Here is an 18,095-nt window from a genome sequence, read left to right as displayed (position 1 = left end):
ATCAGCCAATTACAGTGGCAGAAGTAATAGCGCAGATTAAAACAGCACAAACAAACAGTTCCTGGGCCAGACCAACTTCCTGCTGAACTATATAAAATTCTGAAAGATTATATCCCAAAAGGTTAGCGAGTCTTTTTAATTCATACTATATAGAGAATAAAATTCCCTCAAAGTATTTCTCTGCTTCTACTATTTACCCTGATATATAAAAAAAATAAAGATCCAGAAAATATGTCAGCATATAGACCAATATCTTTACTAAATGGCGACTATAAAATCTTTATGTCCATTATAGCAGATAGATTAAAAATTTATATGGGGAAGCTAATCCATACAGACCAAGTTGGGTTTATGCCAGGCAGAAATGTATCTAAAATTACATAAGAGTAAAATAAGAGTAAAGAAACTTTGAACAGATCAAACTTGGCGTTGTTGGCGATTGACGCTGAAAAAGCTTTTGATCTCATTAACAGGGATCATTTATTCACTTCACTCTTGCATTTTGGTTTTAAGGGGAATTTCTTAAATTTAATATATGCAGTTTATCAAAATCCGACTTCTAATTTACTAATTAATTCTGAACTTACTCACGATATTATTCTAGAAAAAGGTACTCGTCAGGGGTGTCCTCTTTCACCTCTTTTGTTCAATCTAGCTCTAGAACCGTTCGCGATTAAATTGCGGCAAGAATTATCTGGGATAATGGTTGGATCAGTTAAAACAGTCCTTACTCTATATGCAGATGACCTACTCTTATTTTTGAATGATTCAGACCATTCAATACAGCATTTTCTAGCCCTAGCAATACAGTTCGGATCCTTTTCAGGCTATAAAATTAATCTTGAAAAGTCAGAAATTTTATGGATCACTCAAAATAAACCATTAAACTCTGACTGTCCATTCAAGTCAGTAGAGTCAATAAACTATTTAGGGATTAAAATTCATAAGGATCCTGCTTTATGGTACGAATTAAATTACACATCCTATTTCTCTAAATATAAAAAAGATCTAGATAACTGGATGGCGTTTTCTATTTCACTCTCTGCACGGATCTCCATGATTAAGACAATATTTTTCCCGCAACTATTATATCTGCTACAAAATCTCCTGATCATGATCAAGGCCAAAGATAATGCTTTTTTTAATGGTATAACAGCTGGATTAATCTGGAAACAAAAACGTAAACGAATTTCTACACATAATCTTAGCTTACATACGTACGCAGGAGGACTAGCGCTTCCAAATCTTAGATACTATAATCTAACTACACTTAGTAAATATATACTAGATTGGATTACAGAAACAGAATACTCAACAAATTTACACCTAGAGTCAGGTATTGTAACTCCATATTGTTTGAAAGCTCTTATGCACCTATCCAAGACAGAACTACCTAAACGTATTGCTTGGATATTTACAAATCCGATCTTGGCATGGCATAAATTGTGTGATGAATTGGATATTTGCTGGAAGTCTTCCAAATATTTACCAATACGTGGAAACCCAAAATTCCCTAGTGGGATTTTCTCCAGAACCTTTAAGGAATGGTCAAATAAAGGCCTACAAAATGTGATTCAAATTAGGAACGAGGCACTCAATATTGTTAAGTCTTTTACGGACTTACAGAATGAGTATACAATTCATAAACACAGTTTCTTTGCCTATCTACAATTGAGACATTTCTATGGGGAATTATGGGAGGATAATATGTCAGATTGGAAGCTAGGAGATATTAATGCAGTAATTAATATATATAGCCAAGGTAAAACGTATCTATCTCTTTTATGTATAATATGCTACTTAACAAAGCCGATCAGATACGTCTAAATGAGTTATTGATGAAATGGAAAATAAACTTTCCTTCCATTACTAATATGGAGATTGAGGAGAGTTTCAGATTGGTACAAAAAGCAACTACTATAACCTCTTGGAGAGAATCTCATTGTAAGCTCTTAAATATGGTTTATGTAACACCCGCGCAACTTAAAAAGTGGTATCAAGCCGACCATAATGTCTGTTTGAAATGTAGTAACCCGAATGCTGATCTTATGCATTGCTTCTGGAATTGTCCTAAAGTCAAACAATTCTGGTATAAGGTTAATTTTTGGTTATCTTTAAGTTTAGATGATGAATTTGTTATAAGCTCACAAGATATAATTTTTTTGTGTAACTATCATACAAATAAACAATATAAGAAAATTAATACTTTGATCTTGGCAGGACGTAATTTTATTTTGTTGAATTGGAGGTTTAATAGTTTGCCTTCTTTCGAAACTTTTAAATCTATGATAGCTAAGATAATTATATCTGAACAATATTATAGTGATATCTATCTTGAGGGCAAAATGGAGAAATGTCTCCAAAAATGGTTTGGACTAATGAGAACCTTTCCCATTATGTTACAACAGCAGCTTATAACTATCATTAGAAAAACAAATCTTTTTGATATCTTGATACAAACGGGTAAAATACCTAGTGAATGGGCTTAGGTTTATTTTATTATTTTGGCATGATGGCAATGATAAAGGCGTGTACATTGTATTTAATTGAGAGAGTGAGAATGGTTGCATATATAATAAAAGAGCTGGAGAGGGGGAGAGGGAGCCGGTGGGACGGTCCCCGGATATTTTTTTTTTACTTTTCCCTCCTTTTTTTCTCTCCTCTTGTTATTTTGTTCATATTGGATAACAGACTGTGTGTCTCTTGCTTGAGTGTTTAGATTTTGTGAGAAAAATAAAAAAACTTACCAACAATATAAAAATTTAAACTGAAGTTAAGTAGAGGTTAATTTACTTTTGATCATCAGATTGGTGATAGCATTATTTTATTTTGGGTCTAATTTTCATATGACTGGAAATGTATTAAGTGTTAATCTATGTATCTTATATTAATTACCCTGCATGGTGAAACGAATATGTGACTTTAACATAATTTTTCTTTTGCTGTTAACCTTTTATTGTATTATGTTGTTGGTCTATAAATAAAGACTTAAAAAAAAAAAAAAAAGACAAGGAAAATCATATTCTAATCCATGCTGTTGTCTTTCAACAAGGCAAATTACTGATTCTGATTGGCTGCACTGCCCTCAGTGTCAAGAATAGAAAAAAATCTTAACCAAAATGTACATCTGGGTCCGGTTTCCTATTGCACCCACAAGACTCACAGGATAAACAATGTAAAAAATAAGTTTTAGAAACTGTTTTGAGGACTATATGCAAAAAAACACAACTACAATTTAAAATTATAGTAATATTTAAATATTTACTATGCCTTTAAGAATAAAAAAAGTGTAATTTTCTAAGCACAATTCTAAGCATAATTAAAACACGTAATTTACTTTTCCGATGTGCACATCCCAAACTTAATTTATTTCATTATGGCGAGAGTCTACAAGATCATCACATGTTAGAATACACTCCAGTAAACTAGGAGGAGGCAAAAACACTTAAACATACCAGAGCTTTAATCCCTCCCACTCTCCCAGAATCCCTTGGTCATACATATGGCCAAGTGGATGGAAGAAAACTAGAAAGCAGGAAAGTAAAAGTGTTGCAAGTGACGTGCAAAATGAATTTATCAGGTAAGAATAAAGTTTGTTTCATAAGATGGTGAAAGTCCACAAGATCATCACATCTGGGATCTTATACACAAGCAGTAAATTCCACAAGACCACCATGTTCAGGGTGGACAATACAGTTAAGACAGGAATGTTAGTGATCGGGCACTGTGGCCTGCAGTACTTTCCTGCCAAAGGCTGCTTTTATGACCTAAAAGAAGTAGCTACTGCCCTAGTGGAAAGAGCATTAATGTGTACAGGGGGAGTCTTTCCTGAGAGCAAATATACCATGTGAAATAAAGGGACACCTTATAATTACAAGACATGTCCGTCGTGTTGCTATAGAATATCCTAGCAACACGTCTTAACATTTTTAAAACAAATTATCATACTTTTTACTGCAAATATTTTTCAATAGCCTACCTCGACCCACCATTTGTCAGGAGCCAATCTGGGATTTATTGTGCATGCAACAAGGCTAGCCACAGTCATAGGGCTCGATTTATCAAGCTGCGGTGGGCAGGGGTGTACATACGCACCCCTATCCACCACAGCTCGCCTCTGGCGGGCTGAATTCAACTGCCAGAATTCAGCATTGCACACGAGCGCTATTTTGCGCTTGTGTGCAATCCCCCCCCCCCCTGTCTGAGCACAGCCAATCATGTGTGGGCAGGAGCTGTCCATCTCCTATAGCGAATCATCATGTCCGCTCGACATTGCTAAATGCCGACAGCATACGCTGTCAGGATTTAACATTGCACAAGCATTTCTAGTGAAATGCTTGTCCAATGCCGCCCCATGCTTATTCGTGGCGAGCCTGAAACAATTGCCGTAGAATGCAGCATCTGCTGCATAATAAATCTACCCCCAAGAATCTTGGAAACAAAGGAAGCATTCCTGCCTGTGGTTGGACCAACTCTGAAGAGCCCTGAAGATGGCACAGAATTCTAGGATGTTTATTGGTAAGCTCACCTCCCGAAGAGACCAAACTCCCTCTGCTCTCAGGGACCTCAATCCACTTCCCAACCCTTCAGACTGGGCTCTGTGATAATCACAGTTAAAGCAGGTCGAAGGAAGGATGCCCCCTGCATTAGGGAATGGTGAACCTACCACCAAGTTAAAGACTGTAGGATCTTGGGATTTACAAAGATCCTTTGAGACAGATCCTCAAAGTCTCTGTTACATAGTTAGAGCATGGCAAGCTAAAGAAGTCTTAGATCAAACTTGGCAAAAGGTACTGTATCTGAGGCAGCTACCATTAGACCCACCCACTACAGTGGGCTCTCTGCAGTTTGAGTCTGCGTTACTCCATTAGTGACTTTGACACTGAGTTGATGATGGACACCAGAAAGGAAACACAAGATTGAGGAACTATGGCACTCTCTGGTAGATTGATTCCCCAACTATGACTAAGAAAAAACTTTAATTAAACAAAGTGCATTACTCATGCAAGAAACACTGCAACTGACTGGTTTCTTAGCCCATAAATTGCTGTTTTATCAGCATTGTTATTCCAAACATTAAAACAATTATATAAAAATCACTGCTTACTATTTTGGACATTTTATATACTACAGACTGTTGTGCACACCAGTGCCCCCTATTTAAGTCATGATTTTGTGCTTTTGTTGTTATTTATAAAGTCTATTGGTGACTCCTATTTCCCAACAGGGGAGACCATAAAGGGTGACCACCCTCCCCTCATATTACCCCATCACAATTATTTTTAAAAAGTCTGGATTCCTATCCTTCAATTCTAGGGAATCAAGGAAAGAGAAAACCTTTTCACAGCTAGAATACTATAATCAAGCAAGTACCCCTGGTATATGGAAATTGTTCATTATTGCATTTGTTAAAACAAAAAGTTCTTACGCATATTCAGTCTCTTGCAGGGTAGTGCCAATTACATAGGGCACATCGCTGTATCCTTCTAGCTTCTTTTTCCACACTTCAAGTGGTGGAGCTGGTATCACATAACCGTCCACCACAGCCACCGGCCCAGCAAATTTCCCTTTTTGTGGAAGGTCACAGAGATCGTCTGCTGCCCAGTTTGGGTATTCGAACCATGGAATAGACTTAAAAAACAATAAATAATTATTCAATAGCTCAATAAAGGGCCAAAATTCCCTTTCTGGGTAATGTCTATCCTCTATTTTATCCCTCATTTACTTGCTGACTAAATCCTGCCAATTTCACCAAAAGATTATACCAAAGAATGTACCACTTCCTCACACCAGATATATTCATTCAACATCATGACATTTTATAGACAACATACTGGGTAGCGCTTGCTGATTGGTGTCTGATTAGCCACCAATCAGCAAGTGCTATCCAGGGTACTGAACAAAAAGTGGGCTGGCTCATAAGCTTACATTCCTGCTTTTTCAAATAAAGATACCAAGAGAATGATGAAAAATTGATAATAGGAGTAAATTAGAAAGTAGCTTAAAACTGCATGCTCTATCTGAATCATGAAAGAAATCATTTGGATTCAGTATCCCTTTAATATTATCTAAATTCCTTTTGTATATTTGTAACTTAAAATGTGATAATAATCATATTTTGAGTATAATGTAAAGTTGCCCTGGTCACTAGTGTTCAGTCCTCCATATAAAAAAAGCTTGGGCCCCCCTAATATAGTTTATTTTTCCCATTATTTCCCTAGGGGATGTTAGCTTCCTTGTGTATTGCCTTTCATTACATGGGGCCGGCACTTTCTAAAGTGCTGTACACAAAATGTACTTCATACTTTAAGGATTTTAGGAACGGTCAGCTGACGGAGGCAGACAGCATCTTTGCAACCAGTCTTGTTCAGGAAAATGAGATTATCTCGTTCTGCATCTGCCATTGTGGCTGTGAACACGGCGGATCCACTTATATCAATTGCACGATGAAACAGACCTTTAGCAAGTGGTGACACCATCATAGCCCAGACTGAAGTGCCTCCTTTAATCAAGAAGAAAATGAGTGTTGGAGAGAGTGAAGTATAGCTGAGATACAACACATAAGCAAACCATTTAGTTTCACATGCTGAATACTTCATACTGTGATATTTAAACAGCAAATGTGTAAATGCAAGAACATGCGCATGTGATTGGGTATGTATGAGTTGGTGTATATGCATCTGTGTATATTATATGTGAGTGTGTGCACGTGTATGTGTTGGTAAACAATAAATAAATATGTATGAGTTCGTATGTGACAGACCCTTCGGTCAGGACTGAAAGTGTTAACTTTATTTTCTAACCACAAGTGGCTGGCTCCAGCTACAATCTAATTAATGCTTAGCATTCTATTGTTTGATCACCTCCAGAGAGAAAGTGATAAGAAGAGTCAAGAGTGTCTTGTGGTTGAAGTGTTTAAGTAATATAATCCTATTGTATCATGTCAAGGGCGCTTCTCCCTTTTATCTAATGTACAACATTCTTTCAACCCCCATCTGAGGGGGGGTCAAAAACCTGTATAAATCTGTGTGCTGCCTTCAAATAAAGTTGTCATTCTGTTTTAAACCTGAAACTGGCTGGGTTGTGAATTGCTGATTGTCTATGCAGGACATTGTTCATCTGGGGTTAACCCTTGGTACACAGTTGGTACCGTAACATTGGTGGCAAGCGACGGAATGAACCTTATCGCCCAGAAGAGCAACTACACATGCCAGTAACCTCAGGAAGAGGGGGATTATTACAATACTGACTAAGATGGAAAGAGTACCAGGGACAGAAGGAACCAATGGGCCCAGCATAGCAGACAGAACCCCCGCAGAAGCAAGCTTTGATCGGGCGGTTAAAATAAGACTGGCACATTATGGCCCCAACCCATCTGCGGAAATTATCGACCGGGTCATAGCAGCTGTGGAGGCCAACCTACTTCGCCAAAGCGGCGCTGCAGCAAACCCAGTGGAAAAGAGAAAAGTAAATTTTGCAGCTTTTAAAAACTTCCTGGAAACAGAAGGAGAGATTGATGGGTACCTTGCGGATTTTGAGAGGCAATGTGCACTACACAAGGTACCCGCAGAGGACTGGGTCATGATATTATCCGGAAAATTATCCGGCCGGGCCAGTGAGGCTTTTCGGGCCATTCCAGATGAGGAAGTCAGGGATTATAATACTGTAAAAGAGGCTCTGCTCTCCAGGTATGCGGTTACACCGGAGGCATACCGGAGACGGTTCAGAGACACTGTTAAATTGGCTGGTGATTCCTACCTTGAGTGGGCATGTAAGGTGCACCGCACAGCAGCTCACTGGATAGCGGGGTGCCAAGCCGTATCTGGGGAAGAGGTGCTGCAGCTATTCCTGTTGGAACATTGCTTCGACAAGTTACCCGCAGGAGTTCGAGAGTGGGTTCGGGACCGTAAACCCTCCACCCTGCATGAAGCTGCTCGCCTGGCAGATGAGTATACGGATGCCCGCAAACTGGACACTGCTACCACTAAGCCCCCTGCCAGAGTGGAGTACAGACCCCCAGTCACCCCAGCACCTGCCAGTTACCAACCCCCAGCGCACCGCTATACCACACGGTCTCGGGCCACGAACTACCCTCAGAGAGCCTGGTTCAATTCGCGGAGCTACTCACAACCTATTCGGTGCTTTGGATGTAAGCAACTAGGGCACAAAAGACCAGAGTGTTCCCTAAACGCAGCGAACCAAGCACAGTCCTGGAGAAGACCCGCTAGCGGAATCCCACGTAATCCTCAGCCTGCGGCCCGCTATGTAGAGGCGCAAGAATGCTGGGGCATCCTACATGAGGCAGACCTTGTGCAAGCTGCCCACCGGAATAACCGGCAACTGGTTAAAGTGAATGGGAAGGAGGTCAGTGGTCTACGGGATACTGGTGCTACCATGACCTTGCTTCGAAAGAACTTGGTGTCTGAGAAACAGCACACAGGAGACACTGTGGCTGTGAGGGTAGCAGGGGGCACTGTGTTCCGCCTGCCTGTTGCCAGGGTGCATTTGGATTGGGGAGGGGGCGCTAGACCTGTGAATGTGGGGGTCATGAAGGATTTACCAGCTGATGTTCTCCTTGGAAATACCTTGGTCCCCCTTGTTTCTGCCTATGCTCCCATGGGTCCCGCTGATGTTAACCCTGTGACTACCCGTGCTCAGATCCGTGCAGCAGAGACTGACCCCCCTGCTGCTAAGCCCCAGGACGCTGAGCTCAGTAAATCTCTATCCGCTATTGATACGTGGAAGTCCCGTTACAATGCGCTGATGAAGGAGAAGAGGAGCGCAGAGGAAAAAGCACGTTTAGAACAGGAATCTCTGCTAGACAGGCTGCACCGACAGACTGCAGAAAACACCAGCTTGAGAGTGGAACATGAAACTTTAAAGACAAACTTAGTGACACTTGAGGAGAAGCTGACGCTGGCTCATAGTGAGGTGCAGCAACTCAAGGGCACCCTATGTCAGTATGAAGGGATTGTGGATACCTATAAAGAGCAGGTACAGAAAACTCGTAAAGAAGCTGATGAGATTTTGAAGGACTGTTTAGCCCTAGTCTGGGCACTGAGGAAGTTGAACCCTTGTTTGTATGGACAGGAATTCTCTCTCATAACGGGAATACAAATGGATTGTCCCAGCAAACTGACATGCCTACCACCCCTTAGTCCGGTCATCCCCAGGTTGACCCGCAAAAGGGTCAAGCCGGGTCTGCCGGAGTGTTCCACAAGGGGGGAGCTATGTGACAGACCCTTCGGTCAGGACTGAAAGTGTTAACTTTATTTTCTAACCACAAGTGGCTGGCTCCAGCTACAATCTAATTAATGCTTAGCATTCTATTGTTTGATCACCTCCAGAGAGAAAGTGATAAGAAGAGTCAAGAGTGTCTTGTGGTTGAAGTGTTTAAGTAATATAATCCTATTGTATCATGTCAAGGGCGCTTCTCCCTTTTATCTAATGTACAACATTCTTTCAACCCCCATCTGAGGGGGGGTCAAAAACCTGTATAAATCTGTGTGCTGCCTTCAAATAAAGTTGTCATTCTGTTTTAAACCTGAAACTGGCTGGGTTGTGAATTGCTGATTGTCTATGCAGGACATTGTTCATCTGGGGTTAACCCTTGGTACACAGTTGGTACCGTAACATCGTATATATGCATCTGTGTATATTATATATGTGTATGCGAGTGTGTGCATGTGCTGGTAAACAATAAATAAATACATATATATGAGTTGGCATTTTTTGCATCTGTGTATATTATATGTGCATGTGAGTGTGTGCATGTGTATGTGTTGGTAAACAATAAATAGATAAATATGTATGAGTTGGTATGTATGCATCTGTGTATATTATATGTGTCTGTGAGTGCATACGCATCTGTTGGTAAACAATAAATATGTATGAGTTGGTATGTATGCATCTGTGTATATTATATGTGTCTGTGAGTGCATACGCATCTGTTGGTAAACAATAAATATGTATGAGTTGATATGTATGCATCTGTGTATATTATATGTGTCTGTGAGTGCATACGCATCTGTTGGTAAACAATAAATATGTATGAGTTGATATGTATGCATCTGTGTATATTATATGTGTCTGTGAGTGCATACGCATCTGTTGGTAAACAATAAATATGTATGAGTTGATATGTATGCATCTGTGTATATTATTTGTGTCTGTGAGTGCATACGCATCTGTTGGTAAACAATAAATATGTATGAGTTGATATGTATGCATCTGTGTATATTATATGTGCATGTCAGTGTGTGCATGTGTTTGCAAACAATAAATAAAAAATGTATATGAGTTAGTATATATGCATCTGTGTATATTATATGTGCATGTGAGTGTGTGCATGTGCATGTGTATGTGTATGTAAACAATCCTATATAATAAAAGGTCAAGGATGTTTGTCTGACGCGGACATGCGCAGTAGAGACTGCGCGAGACAAGCGCAAGACAAACATACCTGGCCTTAACCCCTTAACGACCAGCGTTGTGGTGCAGTGATACGCAGTAGAGACTGCACTAGATATGCGTGAGACAAAGGAGGGGACGAATGGGACCGCTGTGCTGCAGAAAAAAAAACGCAGCAGGGAGGGTGAAGGAGGGAGGGGGGATCCGAGTGGATGGGGGATCAGAGGGTAGGGAAAGGTTTTTGGAGGGAGAGGGGTTTAAATGAGGGAGGGGACCCATCGCTGGAGGGGGGGGCGGAAGCGGGTGGGACCGCTGTACTGCAGAAAGAAAAAAAACCGAGTGTCAGGGAGATCCGAGAAGATAGGGGTAGGGAAAAGTTATTGGAGGGAGAGGTGGGTAAATGAGGGAGGTGGAGGGAGTTGGGCAGCTACCCTCGAGATAGAAGTGCACAATGCCTCCATATTTCTATCCTTACACATTTTGGCCTGTGTACCAGTGCGTTAACACTAGTAAATAAATATGTATGAGTTTGTATGTATGCATCTGTGAATATTATATATAGATGTGTATGTGAGTGTGTGCATGCACATGTGTTGGTAAACAATAAATAAATATGTATGAGTTGGTATGTATGCATCTGTGTATATTATATGTGCATGTGAGTATGTGCATGCGCATGTGTTGGTAAACAATAAATAGATAAATATGTATAGGTTGGTATGTATGCATCTGTGTATATTATATATAAATGTGTATGTGAGTGTGTGCATGCGCATGCGTTGGTAAACAATAAATAAATATGCATGAGTTGGTATGTATGCATATGTGTATATTATATATATATATATATATGTGAGTCTGTGCATGCGCATGTGTTGGTAAACAATACATAAGTAAATATGCATGAGTTGGTATATATGCATCTGTGCATATTATATATATATGTGTGTGTGTGTGTGTGTGAGTGTGTGCATGCGCATATGTTGGTAAACAATACATAAATATGTATGAGTTGGTATATATGCGTCTGTGTATATTATATGTGTATGTGAGTGTATGCATGCATATTTGTTGGTAAACAATAAATAAATATGTATGAGTTGGTATGTATGCATCTGTGTATATTATAAGTGCACGTGAGTGTGTGCATGCGCATGTGTTGGTAAACAATAAATATGTATAAGTTGGTATGTATGCATCTGTGTAGATGCCGTAGTAGATGGACTGATTTAAGGAATGTAAGTATAGGGGTGCGGTGTGGCCGGTTTTAAATCCTACAGTAGCTACCTGTACTAGCTAGTGAACACATTGATTGTAGGCTCTCTCATTTGAGCCAGCAACTGATATTTATGAAGCAGTGGTTTAAACTCTGGAATTGGTGGATGAAAATCACCATAGATTCATTCGACCGGGGTGATTGACAAGCCCTACTCTCATGCAATTGATTGTGTGAGGGTAGGGGGCAGGCTGTATTGCACAAGTGTTCCCTTGTGCAATGATAAATATGGGGAACATATTCGCCCTACAATGTGCCATAAGATGCAGGCAGGTTCCCACATGTGAATTCTGTCCGCTCCCAAATTCATAAATCTTGCCCTTTGCATGGTCAGTGTGTATTGGCACTTTACTTATAACCAAGATGACTGCTCTTGGGCATATTACAAATATATATGAGACAGCTGTAGTACCTGAGCTCTGGCCATAGATTGTCACCTTGTCTGGATCTCCACCAAAGCTTTTGATATTTTGTTTTACCCACTGCAGAGCTGCCACCTGATCCATGAAGCCGTAATTTCCTGGAATTGAGGGCAGATACACATACATTAAGGGCATGTTTCAATTAGCCGTAATATTCTTGATACATTACATTTTGCATTCAAACAGTTACAAGTACTGTATGTTTTGGTGAAAGTACCAACAATTACATAATATTCTGTTAAAGTAGAGCTTACTTCCTATGTTATTGTTGAGACCTGTATTTCTATCTTGAATGAGCACCTCTTCTTCAATTATAACAGCAAAAATGTTGCATCAGCCTTGACAGAATGAAGCTTATTACACTATTCAACCAAAAATGGCTCTGCTAATAATTGAATTCTAAAAATAATAAATTAAATAGAAAATAATAATAATAATAATAATAATAAAAATACATAAGTTACGCTTACCTGATAAATTAAAATTTTCTTGGTGATGAGAGTCCACGATTCCTTACTGTTGGGAATTCCCCACTTGCTCATCAGGAGACGGCAAAGACACCATACACCAAGAGTTTTAATCCCTCCTACTTCACAGTCAGTCATATAGCCAAGAACAAGATAAACAGAAAGCAGGAAAGTAGGGTAAATGAGGTGCAAATTAGAAATGCCGCCAACTAGAAAAGAAAACAAATCGGACCGGGCTTGTGGACTCTCACCACCAAGAAAGTAATTTATTTATCAGGTAAGCATAAATTATGATTTCCTTTTTAAGGTGGTGAGAGTCCATGATTATTTACTGTTAAGAACTAATAAATAAGCTGTGGAGTCCACGAAAAAATGGGTGGGACAAAAAATGTTGGAAGACAGGCACCTATTTACCAGAATCAACAGTCTGAAGAAGATTCCTGCCAAAGGCTGCCTCAGCAGAGGCAAACACATCAAAATGTATAATATTTGATAAAAGTGTGTAATGACGACCAAGTTGCTAAGGAAACAGACCTAGCCTTCTTACCTTTACTTGAAAAATGAATAAATAAACTTGAAGACTGTCTAAACTCTTGTTTAGTAGTGTGCAGATGGAAAACAAGATACGGCAGTTCACAGGAAAGAGCAGATAACTCAGATACTCTTTTAGCAGAACATATGACCGACAGAAATAAAACCTTTCCAGGACAACAATTGAATGTCCAATTCATGCATAAGTTTAAAGGAGTCGACTGTAAAACTCTCAAAAACAGGTTGAGATTCCAATGAGGAGTAAATCAGCTTTATGACTGGTCTGATTCTAGCAATTGTCTGAACAAAAGCTTGAATATCTGGAAGATGCACAATCTTTCTATAAAACACAGACAGAGCAGAAATGTGACCCTTCAAGGTACTAGCCGACAAACCCTTCTCTAAGCCATTCTGCAGAAATTAGAGAATTCAAAGAATTCTAAATAAATGCCATTTAAAATCTCTTCACATACACTAAAAAAAGATACATTTTCCAAACCTTGTGATAAATTCTCCTTGTAGCTGGCTTACAAGCCTGAACCACGGTATCAACCACTGAACTTAAAAAACCTCTCTGAGATAGGATTAACCATTTAATCTCCAAGCCGCCATATTGAGAGACTGAAGATTTTGATAAAAAAAGGGACCTTGAGATGACAGATCTGAACGGTGAAAAAGACACCACAGCAGTACACCTGCAAGGCCATGCAGAAGCTTTTAGAATGGCTGAAGTGTGTTCTTGAGTCGAGCAATTACCCTGGGATGAAGAACAATTGATGGAAAGCGATAAACTAATTGAAATGGCCAAGGAACCGCTAAAGCATCTATCAGTTCCACTTTAGGGTCTCTGGACCTCTTTTCAAATTTGGGGAGCAAGAGACAAAGACTTTAGATTCTGACTGAAGTTCGAGTTTGCAAAGATGGAGTCTGAACCAAAATTTAGTCCAGGTATGGCGCTACCGATATACCCGTAGTCCTGATGACAGACAGCAATGCCCTTCAGAAACTTGGTAAAAACCCTAGTAGCTGTCGCTAGACCAAAATGAAAAGCAACAAACTGATAATGCATGTCCTGAAAGGCAAAAAAAAGAAACTGATGATGATCTCTGTGATTAGGAATGTTATGGTAAGCATCCTTCAAGGCTATGGTTGTCATAAACTGACCATGTTGGACTAAAGGGAGGATCATTCTGTTTCCATTTTAAATGAGGGGAAACTCAAAAATTTGCTCAAAGTCTTCAGATCCAAAATGTATCTGAAAGTTCCCTCCTTCTTTGTAATGATGAAAAGGTAAGAACAAAACCCCTTCCCTTGTTCACCCATGGGTACTGGGATCATTACTCCCATGTTCTGTAACTCATGAACACAATGAAAAAAGGAAGTAATTTTTTTGGACCTTTTTTATGACATGTGACACAAAATACCTCCCTTGAGGAGGCCGAGATCTAAAGCCTATTCAATCAAGTTGTTTTACAGATACCACTGGCTTAGAGTCTTGAACCCCTAAAGTTTGCAAAACAAGAGCGCAAATGCTCAACTTTAAAATGAAAAGGGGTAGCCTCAGATTTCTGATCTGGGTTGGAAGACAAGTAATCAGAGCTAAATGGACCTTTGTTTAAATGGTAACAGAGCTAACAACTTAGCTACAGAGCATTGAAAAGCTTGGCAGGAAAATGTTGACACTTTCTATATCAGAAAGCAAAAAGCCTATGCTGAGCTATATTGCTCCATGAGCTGTGCATACAGACACTGCACTGCCGTACTTCCATAGTGCTCCTATACTTCCAGCCGGCTGATCTAGAGTGGAGAAGCGCTAAAAATACAACCGCTAGAAAATTAAGTGTAAAACATAGCCCTGACAGACACCGACATAACTTACTTAAAAGTAGCTGCAACCGAAAACACAAAAATACATTGAGCAACTCAAATCCCCTCAAATAGTATGTCCATCTGTACGCTCATATAGGTTACATATGTGCTGTCCTCTGGCTAGGATGTACACAGTCACAAAGAAGAATAGGAGGCGTGAGTGATAGTCCAAGTAATGAAGTCAATAATAAAGAAGTGATAATAACACTCTATTCGTGTCCTGTGTGGTGCCAAAAAATACCCCTTTGAAATACAACCAGTATAAGAAAGAAACAATATCGCTGTGAGAACAGTAATACAAAAGCACTGTGTGTGCGTGTGTACTCACGAAAGGCAAACGGAACGCTGGCGTGTGCAGCTCCTCACCTGTTCCAGGTCAATTACCAGGCTTTCAGGTGTCCTTCAACTTCTTTCGTGTGAGGCTAATACTCGTGCTTCGCTGGTAGATGATAACCCTCGAATGCCGGTGTCTGCACGTTTATCCGAGGTAACAGCGTCTCGGTCAGAATCCTCCTTCGTGATCGTGCGTCCGGTCTGTAGCGAGGAGTAATCCAATGCTCAGCAGCGGTGGCCGGGGTTTAGGCAATCACAGGAGCGGGTGCAACGGAGCTCTGTAAGGGATCGATCCTGAGATCTGGAAGCAGGTACATGTAACAAAAGAGTTCTGGATGCTCCTGTTCATCCATGTTGCTACTTTTTAATTATCTAATAAAAGTTTCTACGTTTTATATCACAAGGAGCATCCAGAACTCTTTTGTTACATGTAGGATGTACACAGTCATATGTACCTACTGATACCCTGTGGGCTATGTGAGTGACGAAGGTACTTACCCAGCAGGATACCCACTCCATTGTGCTTACCCAGTTGTTACATGTGGATACAGTAGAGGATTTACTGAAGGAGTACATCTACATGTCCAAATAGGAGGACCAGCCCCAGTGACACCTGTGGCAGGCTTATAACCACAACTCCCCAGGAGAATTACATTGTACAGCCCAGTACTCTTCTCTCTTCAAAGTTTCACCTAATGAAAATCTTATAAGGGACACCTCAATCTTCACCTGCTCCTGGAGAGGAGGCTAAGAAAAGACTGGGAGGTACAGGGAACTGGGAGGGATTAAAACTCTTGGTGTAGAGTGCCTTTACCTCCTCCTAGAGTCAAGGTGATGAATTCCCAACAGTAAGAAACCATGGACTCTCACTACCGGTCTCATGCTATATTTAATGCCAAAAAATGAGCCTCTCGCAATTAGTACTTCCAGGCATATTATATATATATATATATATATATATATATACATACAAGCCACAGAGAGCACTCACCGTTTAGATGTGAATCAAACAAAGTAGTTTATGTATTTAAACCAAAGAAAATGTACTCACAGGGTTTTTGTGATATCAATAAGTCAAAAATGTATTGACGTTTCGGGGACTAATATAGCCCCCTCATCAGAATAAAAAATAAAGTGCCAAACAACACTGTTATATAGTGTATAAAGTGAATAAATTAATTAAACCAAACCTGCTGTGAACAAACAATTGAAACACGCTATGCTCTTAGCTGGAAAACACGCCATGCGTTCCACTGGACTGGAAGTGACCTCACTTCCGGTTTTGAAGTAAAAAAGAATATACAAGACTATGTACATAAATAGAAAAATAAAAATCAAAGAAACATATCTGCGCACACTAAGTGAACATATTCTAGTGTATGTGCATCCAAAATTGAAAAATATCATGTGTGACGATATCAGGCATATGCCTGTCAGTGAGATGGATTAAAGGTACATGGTTGCCATGGTAACTGCAGGCACTATTGATTGCAAGTGTCTATACGTATGTCCGCAACCAAGGAGTCTCCTGTCAACATATTATTGCACTATAAAAGATTAAACAATTTGTCAACTAATTGTGTCAACAAAGGTAGGAATCAAAACAAATCATGTGACAAATAACTGGCCAGAGAACTATCCAATGTAGGGTTCACCACATGTTAAATCATGTGTGCTAACCATTTCAACATCTATTGTTAGTTACTCATTTCCAGAAAATCTTATATATCACATGTTTAAGTGCATCATTGGGCAATCGTTATGGCCCATAAACTCCTACCATCTATATGCTATGCTAGATGTAGGGATATTCTGTGACAGATGGTTATACAAATCAAGGTCATAGCCATTATATACAAATGTCTTGAATGAACAAAAATAACAGAACTTATTGTATTGAACATATACATCTATGCCTTCAACTCTTTGGAATCTGGTTAATGATAATGAATTATAACACATGTTATAGGCTCAAATAGGGGACACTGATGGAATTGGGTGACTCCCATTCATCTGTGGAACAGTGGGATGTCAGGGTGCCCACAGGATCAAATAATGACCCCAGTAAATACCCCAACCCCAGTTGCATACCCGGAGAACCTGCGAACCGAAAGGCTTGCCGTAAACCTGGCTACAACTGTCTCCACTGTCACATAGATACTGCACCCCAGGTCTGTGTCTGGTGTCATCTCCTATATAATTGCTTTAAAAATCAGGTGTAGAATTAAGTCCACAGGGGTAAATGGTTCCCAATCTATACATTCATTCAGCTTCCCGTCTCAAGATAATTTAGTCCCGGTCTCCCCCTCTGTCAAGTTTAGGGACATAATCGATGAGGACGATCCTGATAGAAGATATCGGGTGCGATTTCTCCAAGCAGCGGCGTGCCACAGGTTGGTCAGAATGACCTTTATCCAGCGCCTGCCTAATGGCCGATCTGTGATTGGCCATTCGTTCTTTCATAGTGCCCCGCATTTTACCCACATAATAAAGGGCACAAGGGCAAATAAGAATGTAGATCACATGTGTTGTATTGCATTAAATTGAGTACCTGATCTTGTAGGTTTTGTTCCTGTGGGAATAATGAAAAGACTTTGTGGCAATTAAACAGTTACATGTCGTACAAACTAGACACTTGTAACAACCCTTAATGTTGGTCCTCTGTAAGTGTTGATAACACGGTTAAGGATCGGCTTTGACTAGAAGGTCCCTTAAATTGGTTCCTCTTCTATAGCCCACCATTGGTTTGGTATTCATGACAAGGTAACTTGGGGTCAGAAGTTTACA

The 18,095-nt window shown here is 39.9% G+C and overlaps 1 protein-coding gene across 2 annotated transcripts in view; it reads right to left on the bottom strand.

The window, feature by feature from the left end:
• Positions 1-18,095, bottom strand: part of LOC128665989 (para-nitrobenzyl esterase) — a 230,878-nt gene that overhangs the window by 78,452 nt on the left and 134,331 nt on the right. For both annotated transcript variants that reach the window (XM_053720317.1, XM_053720318.1), the window contains exons 3-5: positions 12,099-12,206; positions 6,306-6,502; positions 5,429-5,631 (exon numbers count right to left, since the gene is read on the bottom strand). In XM_053720317.1, the coding sequence (XP_053576292.1) occupies positions 5,429-5,631; positions 6,306-6,502; positions 12,099-12,206 (508 nt within the window). The remainder of the gene's footprint in view (positions 1-5,428; positions 5,632-6,305; positions 6,503-12,098; positions 12,207-18,095) is intronic.

This window comes from Bombina bombina, chromosome 7 (assembly GCF_027579735.1).
Source record: "Bombina bombina isolate aBomBom1 chromosome 7, aBomBom1.pri, whole genome shotgun sequence".
Taxonomy (NCBI): Eukaryota; Metazoa; Chordata; class Amphibia; order Anura; family Bombinatoridae; genus Bombina; species Bombina bombina.
This window is presented reverse-complemented; position numbering and strand designations above follow the sequence as displayed.